The sequence below is a fragment of the Aulonocara stuartgranti genome (assembly GCF_965226115.1).
Source record: "Aulonocara stuartgranti genome assembly, chromosome: 7".
Lineage (NCBI taxonomy): Eukaryota > Metazoa > Chordata > Actinopteri > Cichliformes > Cichlidae > Aulonocara > Aulonocara stuartgranti.
This window is the reverse complement of record NC_138945.1, coordinates 57,329,926-57,339,818: the sequence shown is the minus strand read 5'-3', so window position 1 is coordinate 57,339,818 and position 9,893 is coordinate 57,329,926. Positions and strand designations below refer to the sequence as shown.

The window sequence follows — 9,893 nt, the reverse complement described above, 5'->3', positions numbered from 1 at the left end:
CCTTTGCAGAAAATAAAAAACAGTAAGTCATCCCTTAATAGATGCTCATGAGGTTTTTCACTTTTAGTGCACTAAGCTATCAAGCCTGCACTTATAAATGTATGATGACACTGCAACTTTTTTAAGTACCGGTACAGTTAAAAGAAAATTACCACCACTTTCCAATAGATTTCTAAAACTTAAATTAAAATGATACCTAAACACCAACCCATGAAACTAATAAACAATGGCACTGTCCTATCTTTATTAAACACACACACTCAAAGCGCAGGCTGAATAAAAAGTATGTGTGTACCTGTTCTCCATACACTTCTTGGAAGGGTGGGTTATCGAGCTCAGCAATCCTGCAATCCTGAAAGAGGTGAAGAAACACCCAGAACACAGCAAGATCATTACAGCTTGACAAAAATATCACAGTCTACCTAATTTTCTGTTCTGTGAAGAGGTGAGACAAACACTGGACTTTTTGGCAAGAGGGGAAAAAAAGGTAGACGAGGTTTGAGGAAACAAAGGCATTTGAGCACTGGAGCAGGGACACTTCAATCCAGCTGTGAAGCATGGTGGAGGGAGCACTGGGGCTGCTGTGCTAGATCAGTCCATGGATGCCTCGTAGTCACTGAAGTACAATAAAATCAAAACTATAAGAAGAAATTTTGCAGGTTAATGCAAGTCAGGATGAGCTTAGAAGTGGATCAAGCATCAATTTAAGGATGTAATACAAAGAAAAATATAACATATTACAAAGTTGAAAAAAATCATTAAAAATATATTTAGGTTATCATGAGATAAGTTAATATAATTTTAACTGCATATCTTGCTAAGTCAGCCTTTCTATTCTGAAAACCTTTTATTTCCATACAGTCTTTTCCTCCTTATCTGCAGCAGAAAGAAAAACAAATAAGAAATGTAGTTACAAGAAGACAGTTACTCCCACTGGATATTTACTCCAACTGCCAACTAGATGATCATTATGAAAGGCCTTTTTGTAATGGCCTATATGAATAGAACAAAATAATTACAGCAAGTCAAACCTGTTTCAAAGTAGGTCAATAAATGAGCATCAGCTAATGCTTTAAGACAGCTTTGAAAAATGTGAACGTCTCCTTTTGTATTTTTTCATCAAGGTCTTGATGCATGCTCAATCATCCAGGTAAGGAAATCCCAAAAGGTTTGTCAGTGCTTCTAGTTTCAGTCATTCTGCAAATGTATTGTTTATAAGATTGGGGAAACTTGCAGTCAGCTGAGACGGAAGAAGTCACTCTGATGAGTGATGAAATGTTTCTTTCACTGATGATGATGATCGGAATCAACTTTTTGGGATTTCATAAAGGTCATAAAACAAAGTATTTCTTGATAAATTTAAAGTTTTAAGAGCAGAATAAAGCAAACAAAGCAGCGTATATACAAATCAAACTTATCTATAAAGCCTCATTGAGTGATTGGCTACTGTTAATTAGTTCTTAACTGTACATCCTTTGAAAAACAGTGCCTCGGTATATTAGCTAAATGAAAAGTGTAGGAGGCATTAAATAATCACAAATTGAACAGATAACTAATTAAATCAGTTTACCGTTGCCACACTGGATGATGCTGGGTTACATAAATTTAGAAAAACATGATCATAAAAGATTAAAAATAGCCAGCTTATTGTCACCTAACGGTTCTAAGCAGTGTAGTAATTATCTCTATGCAAGAATTAGTGCAGTACTTCCGTTGACTATAAACTCATCCCACGATTACATTCACACATTCTTTGCATGCCACTCCATTCAGTTTCAGTTGTACCAAACCCAGACATACCAAGCTCGCATTCACAGAAGTCGGTTTCGTCACCTGTTTTCTGACGAAACTTATCCTACAAAAGCAAAACCAATATGTCATGTAATCAGTCTTCATTCGATTCTAACACTCACAGAGGTCATATAAGCCATATAATGACCTCCAGGAAGCTCTGCAGACCTCTAAAAACCATTTTGATTTGCTTATACAACAACAAAAACAACAATACTGTTCATTTCATGTTAAAACATTACCAGCCTGTATCCTGACATTTAACTTGCAATGCGGACAAACTGCAATCTCAACATTTTTTTAGGCCTAGGGAGGAGCTCACTCTCAAGACTACGTTCTCTGAGATCCAGGTGTCATTATGACTTAGACTCAGGAGCTGCGCTAACCACCCAAAAGCTGGGATTTTATGAGCTGGTAAGGGCAGATTGTTGATTTATTCAAACAGATATATTAGAGATCTATTTCTCTAACGTAATAATCAATAACGCTATGACTCCTGTCAGATTCACAGAAATTGTTTACATGTTGCCTAAAAACGTGCTTTCCTCGTGTTGAGTGCTCATGTACTTTTCTTTGTCAAAATTCTTCCTTGTGTTCTTAGTGAGACAGCAGGAAAAACAGAACATTATCAATGATGTCAGGTAATAATACCAACAATCATAAAACTAAAACCCTCTGAGGAGCGAACAAATTCTATATATTAAGAAAAAGCATCTTTCCAGCTCTGTTATAGCTATCCTACCTTCTTTTTATCTCTGTAGATCATGGAAACCCTTGCAGTGCAGAGGATGCCACCTACTGCATGAATGGAGGGACATGTTATAAAATATCTTCCATGGACACACTTTCTTGTGTGTAAGTTTATTGAAATCAATCAGTGTTTTTAATTGTCTTAGAAAAAAAAATCTTAATGTAAAAAAATATGGACACTACCCAACCTGGCAATGTTGTTTGTGAATTTGCAAATATTTGTGCAACGCTATCTGCCTGCAGGTGCAACCCAAACTACAAAGGCAGCAGATGTGAACAGTTCCAGCTCGGAGTCACACAGCCCATTTCAGATGAGGCTGGTTTAATTGCAGCTGTGATTGTCATTACTCTCCTTATCTTGATAGTGCTGGGATTTATTGTCTACTACATACGCAAGTAAGTACATTGTGGTTTTAGGTAAACACTCTCAAAGCATCTGTAAGTAGCACCAGGACGTCTTTGTATTACTGTACATACTTTCTAAGCTTATAACCATTACTTACCACCACACAGGATGCGAAAAGCGAAGGAACAGAGACAACAGAACCACAACCAAGAATACTGGAAGGTACAATCAAGAGCATGATCCTTCCTTCTGATTTGATTTGGTGGTGCATTTGATGGTTTCAGGAACGAATTGTGAGAAGTGTCATTTATCTTGTCATGCTATCTGAGGTTTTGAAAATGACTTTGAAAAAAGCTAAAAAAAAATGAAAAAAAATGAGAGTGAAAAACTACTGCACTGACCTTAAAGGGCAAATTGACGAGTGTCACACCACCATTGCTCTGATGTTAAATCACATTTCACCTTGTCAAAACATATTAAAGTGCAGTTTAAGTGTGACTTTTTAAAATTTGTGGCAATTGTGGGATTATAAACTAAGTTTCTGTATGTTATTAGAAAATATTTTGCATTTGTAAATATATTCCATCATTTTTTTTAAATGATTTGAATGTGTGATTTCTGGTGACATGCCATTACACACTCTTATTTACTTGTGAGACGTTAACGCACTAGTAATTCTTCCTCTTCAATGCTTCATTCCAAACCTCCACTCTTAACCTAATCTCACATCTAATCACATCTCTTAAAGTATAATTGCTCATTGAGGTGTCCTGGACCAGTCAGTGAGATCTCACTTTACAAAGATGTCAGCACTTTGCAGTTTTTAAAACTTAAAACTGGATCCCACAATTCTGGACACATGCATGAACACACATGCATGTGTGTAGGGGGTCTGTATAATTCGCTTATCCCAAGCTATTCATCGGTGTCCTTAAATCTAACAAAAACAGGGGCACGGGTGATCCCAGGAGTTTTATGAGAATGGTGTCACCAAATTGGCTTCAATTTGCTGCACAGAGGAGGAAATCCAAACTTGTTGGACTGCATTTCCCATAGTTTGTATTTGTTAACAAATTTAAAAAAATAAATAAATAAATAAAAAAAATGTGTGGGCGGAAACAACATTGTAAATGCTGACTGAATGGTTTCACTTTAGAATTCTTGCCAGCATTAGGTCAGGACTGACACTGTGGCTGTTGATATTGGTATTTTAAAAATGCTACAGTGAAACCATTAGAGAGCAAAAAATATGTAGTCAGTGTCCCCCCCCTCTTTAAGGAAATATCTGTATATAGACAGCCCTAAAAGGAAGAAAATACGCAAAGCTGATTTAAATAAATTGTGAGTGAAATGTTTTTTACTTAAAAGTAGTAATTTATTTAAAAAAAATGTTCTGGATTGACGTGTTACGTTTTAAAGAGAATTGAACTGCCTTCTATATAAATCCAAGAAACTTGTATCAGAGTCTGTTTTGGGGGGAGGCGGGGACTGCTTCCGTCTAGTGGCAGAATGTCTTCCTTACTTTAATGCTGTAATTGAGAAAATGCTTAATGTAAATAAACTCAAAACATTTATATAAATGGATACTTAAGACTAATTTTATTTCCTTAAAGTTCAGACACATTGAAAAGCTCTATCAAAATGACACAAGATCACAAAGTTTTCTTGCAGGTAAACTCACACACCTGTGTAAACAGTTCTACTTCCTTCTGGCATTATCAAACTCCTTCGCAATTTTCAGTGCAGTGTTGTTGAGTCCCACGGACTGCATGTTAGCAATGATGGTGACCACCACCCCCTGTGGGAGGATCAGGGTCTGTCCCTGGCACTGGTCAATCTCTTCGCTGGGTAACACCAGGAGGACACTGCTAGCGCCCACAGCACTTCCTGTGTGTGATACATAGTGTCTGCGCTTCCTGCACTGGCCATATTTTTGCACCTTCTCCACTACCAACCAGCCTTGAGCATACAGTCCGTCCTTATCCCAGCTGGCTTCAGTCCCATCAACTGGTGCCCAAAGCTCTATCGCTGTTTTGGGTTTGAGAAATCCAGGAAGCAAGCCGTTAGTATCCTGCAAGTGAGCCACCTGGTAGCTGTAAAGCAGAGCATTTCCAAAGAGCAGCAGGTTTCCCACAGTGGAAAGAAAACCACCTCCTGCCCACTTGTAGGAGTTGTCTACGTACGGGCAATTCACAACACGTCCGCGCTTGTTGTGATGATAAAACCTGTGGAATCGCATAGACAGGTAGTACAAACTCACTGCTATACCTCATCAAAAAAAACAAACAAACAAGCATGAGCATCATGTTTTTAAGGCAATTTGGACATAACTTGAGACTGGAGATTATACACTACCTAGAGCGGTTGTAAATAATAGGGTCATTCTCATCGGGCACTGTATTGAGCATTCCCAGCTCGCGGAACATATCCATCATGACGTCCAGGAATCGCCGACCAGCAGCCCGCTCCACAACAGCACTAAGCAGCGTGAAGGCATGAGTGGAGTACAGAAAGGTTGTGCCTGCATGCATGGAGTAAAACATACATCTCATCAAGATGTTAGCATTGTAACTGTGAATACAGAGAAACAACGAAATAAAGTTTGAGCTTTACCAGGTTTGAAAATGAGGGGGTCATTCTTAAAAAGGTCCAAAGACTGAATGACACTTTCAAAGTTGTCCTTTAAGTAGTACTCCTCGTGCTCAAACTCTTTTTTCTTCTTGGTGTTCTGATCTGTTGCGGCTTTGTTGTCTTTGCTTTCAGATGAGCTCTTTTCATTCTCTTTTTCTTTAACCGGGGGCTTTAAAAGTCGCTTGGCTTTCTCTTTGTCCTCCTTCACTTTCTTTGCATCTTTCTCATAATGCCGAATGCCACTCAGGTGGGACAGAAGCATACGTGAGGTTATTGTGACCTTAAAAACAATACAAACCAAACAAATAGATAAAATGCTAGAAGAACGAGATACTGCATGTCATTTTTTTTTTTGCAGTATTTGAAATTGCTTACGTCTTGCCCATCAAACTGTTTTTGGGGAAACTGTGGGACATATTTCTGGACTGGGGCATCAAGATCTAGTTTCCCCTCCTCGCACAGTCGTGCAGCAGCTGCAGAGGTGAGGGGCTTACTGATGCTGGCGATTCTCATCACCGTTTCTGGCGTGCATGGGACACGATTCTCCAAATCAGCATAACCAATTCCTAAATTAGATAAAGTGTTTTAAAAAGTCATAAGAATGGCAATGCATTTTTAGGGAAATATACCGGTGTTTACAGATGACTCATTAACCTAATAAATTATATATTTTAAAACATTCTGCAGTAAGGAAACTGAACACAGACCCTTTAAACGTATCTTTTTTTAGCACTGCAACAAAGCACAATTTAAATACAATCTATGATAAATATGCAGAAATACTAATACAAGCAGATACCAGTGGGCTACCTCCAGTTGAGTCAAAAGCAGCTACATGCTTTGACCTAAAATGTCTGTTTTGAGCCACTCAGAGCCTGCCAACAGTGACAATAGCAACAATAACAAATTTTAGGACTTGCTGCCATTCTTGTACAACAACTGTTAACCTTTTTAACCTTTAGCCAGTGTTACATTACTGTTAAAACATTTGTAACAGTGTCTATTTTTACATATTTAAAGTGCACTCCATGATTCAGTAGCTTGTAGTATCACCTTTAGTTGGTCTGTCACATTATTCTGGAGGAATTCGGACCCACACTTTATTAAAACTTTGCTTCAGTTCATTGATGTTTGTGGGGATTAATTTATCTACTACTCTCCTAAGGTCCTGCCACAGCATTTTAGTCATACTCAGGTATGGACTTTGACTGATTTGTTCAGCCATTCTGTTGTAGATTTGCCGCTGTGGTTGGGATCATTGTCCTATCACATGACTCAGTTTGCCCCAAGCTTTAGCTGTCAGACAGATGGACTCACATTTGACTTTGGTATATAGAGGAGCTCATGGCTGAATCAGTGCCTGCAAGGTGCCCAAGTCCTGTGCCTTGATAGCTGGTATGGGGCGTTTGTGTTGATATGCTGTTTGTTTTTTGCCAAACATCTCCACGTTGGTCTGATCTGTATAAAGGACATAGTTCCACATGCCATGTTTTTGTTTGTTTGTTTTTTTAGAGAGAAGAGGCTCCTGAAACCCTGTCCAAACAAGATATATTTGCTTATTTTTTTCTAATTATACTGACATGAACTTTAACATTTAACATGCTAACTGAAGCCTATAGGGCTCACACTACTCACACTTGCTGATAATCAGTGAGTGTGCATTTGCATTTGACTAGCACCACCTAGCTGTGAGTTATCCATGTAATTCAAATGGAAGCAGTAAGGCTGTATTTAGTTTTTCAGAACCCTGTAAAAAAATCCAGCGCTCAAGGGGTTAATAATAATGGTTTCCACTGACCATTATTACACAATTTTGTTCTCAACAAATTACACAGTGTATGGTAGGATATATTTTAAGACTTACCATTTCATTCATCAACATCCGATGTGTGCGCGCTCCCTTATTTATTTAATTTATATTTTAAAGCAAAAGTGTACACACCGGAGGTACCGAAATGAGCCCTAGTTTGTTCTCAGAATCGTATGGGAGAAGGTTATTTTCTTTTCTATAATAGCAGTCGTTATTTCAGCTGTTTTTCTGTGCGGTCACGTCATGTTTGTGTTGGATTAGCTGTTTTTGAATCACACTTTGAGCAAAACTTTTGTAAACTCCCTACACTAAAAATGTGGGACACTGTGCATGTGGGAATTGTGGGATGGGATGAAAATAGTGCGATGCATGGTCACCAACCTTCACACCAGACCTCAGCCCCATCCACAGAGACGCCAACTACCACTCCCGGAGCACCGACCTCATCCTGCCAACACACAAACACACCGAGTTGCTACAGGTGGGCTTCGGGTTAATAAGACAGCGCAAAGGGACACTAGTCAATCAATTACAAAGCAAGTTATAAGCCTACCTCTGTGCCTACCTTTATCCGCTCCACAAGGTCTCTGCTAACTTTTATAGCATCTTTGTATCGATCCGTCTTCTCTGCTCTCGTAACTTTAACATCGCAGAAACTGCTGGCACCGTCGCTGCTGTATTTCAGCCCGACAGCTAAAGCGATCCCCACTCCAACCCCATACATCCAAATCGTGGACTTTAACCGGTATTTACGAAAGGCTGGTCCTCCCACATATCGCCTTTGTTGCTGAATAAAAATACTATCTGACTTCTGCTGCTGCCTGGCTCGCGCTCCTGCACGCGGGGTCGTCACAGGCGACTCGCGTGCTGCTAACATGCTGCATTTGGTACAAAAAGTACTTTGCCTGGACAAAAACAAACGCAACATCGTGAGAAAGCACTCCTTCTTTGTCGGCGACAAGTGGCTCCAGTCAATGATCTGCTCACCGTTACCAATAGCTTGTTTACTTCCTGTACGCGCCCTCGTTCGGAACGCCTCGAACAAGACCAAATAAATCAAATCATGATTCAAAGAACGTTGATCGAGGGGAATAGGGCAGGGTTTGTAGCTAGAGGATCTCTAAGGGAGAGGCCAGCCACCCTTCGGAGGAAGCTCATTTCTGCCGCTTGTATCCGCGATCTCGTTCTTTCGGTCACTACCCACAGCTCGTGGCCATAGGTGAGGGTAGGGACGTAGATCGACCGGTAAATTGAGAGCTTCGCTTTTACACTCAGCTCCCTCTTCACCACGACGGACCGGTGCAGCGTCCGCATTACTGCACTGTAGATTAACTTTACTAATAATGACACAAACAATCAAATAAATAAGTAAAAGTAAAAAAACTGGCTTTCAGACGAGAAAGTGCTGTACATAGGTTGTTTTAACTCTGTGCAGCAACTTGCTGGCAGCTGGACACCATTAATTTACTGGAAACAACTGTTTATAGTAACTTAAAGTTACTTAAAGTTAAAGTTACTTTAAGTTACAGTAAAGTTGCTAACGTTACTGTAAACACTTTTACATCATGCTACAACTGCATTTACAGTAAAGTCGCTGGTAGTAATTTGCTGTATTATCTACAGTAAATATGCTGTAAATTAAATGTATGATAGCTTTCAGTTATTTAATTTATAGTAATTAAATTACGGGATCTCATGTGAATTAAATTTACAGTAACAGACTTGTAGCTGGATGTCAGTAAGTTAACATAGAATTTACAGCAACTTGTTTACACTACTTTTTACAAGGTGTGTTATTATCATGGGTAAATCCTGATCTCCCGGCAGTGAACGTGGGATTGTAGGGTATTCAGTACCCCGTTTTGATTTTGGGGATTGGGCTAACCAGCTAATATTGGTTTGGCAGTTTTGAAAAGGTGATGCTGAACAGTGCTTTCTAAACATAATTTGTTTAACATAATTTGATATTTAGATGAAGTGAAGTCATCGTTCTTAATATGCATTTCATTAATATACAAATGCATTTGCTTAAAAAAACACAGACACACATGAACAGACAGTGGGGAGCATTCCATCTGCAGTGTCTAAGAATGCCAACCCATATAACCACAATAGGCCTACATACACAAGCTAGAGACCAAACTTCAGGTTTGTGCAACCGCATTGAGAATAAACTCTGGCTCTCTTTCTCTCTCACCCACACACAGACCCTTATCTTTCCACTGCTGTAGCAGCAAAGGAATGTCAGTGGGCTTGCCAGTTATTTAACTGCTGCAAGCACAGTGTTCTGTGCCAACATAAACTAGTGACTAATATATTAATTGTACTGTATGTGCATATAGTACGTGAAAGTTAATTTTATTTTTCAACTTTAACTTCACTGATATCTATCAAGTAAAGTGAAGTACTTCGCATACTATATAGTACACTCACCAGCCACTTTGTTAGGTACTTATGTTCAACTGCTTAACACCAAAAGTTAAGTCACATAGCAGCAATTTACTGCATTTAGACATACAGATATGATGAAAAGGCTGCCTGCTTAAGTTAATATCAAACATCAGA

The 9,893-nt window shown here is 39.1% G+C and overlaps 1 protein-coding gene across 2 annotated transcripts; it reads right to left on the bottom strand.

The window, feature by feature from the left end:
- Positions 1–4,467: 4,467 nt before the first annotated feature.
- Positions 4,468–8,420, bottom strand: lactb (lactamase, beta). Of its 2 annotated transcripts, none has more exons than XM_082541772.1 (6): positions 7,882–8,420; positions 7,710–7,776; positions 5,894–6,084; positions 5,501–5,798; positions 5,243–5,408; positions 4,468–5,112 (listed from the first exon to the last, which is right to left on the bottom strand). In XM_082541772.1, exons 1-6 carry the CDS (start codon positions 8,254–8,256, stop codon positions 4,587–4,589), a joined length of 1,623 nt encoding a protein of 540 aa, XP_082397898.1. In that variant the 5' UTR covers positions 8,257–8,420; the 3' UTR covers positions 4,468–4,586. The 2 variants fall into 2 exon arrangements, with proteins under 2 accessions (XP_082397898.1, XP_082397899.1); XM_082541773.1 differs by having other exon boundaries at positions 7,894–8,420.
- Between the last annotated feature and the right edge of the window lie 1,473 nt (positions 8,421–9,893).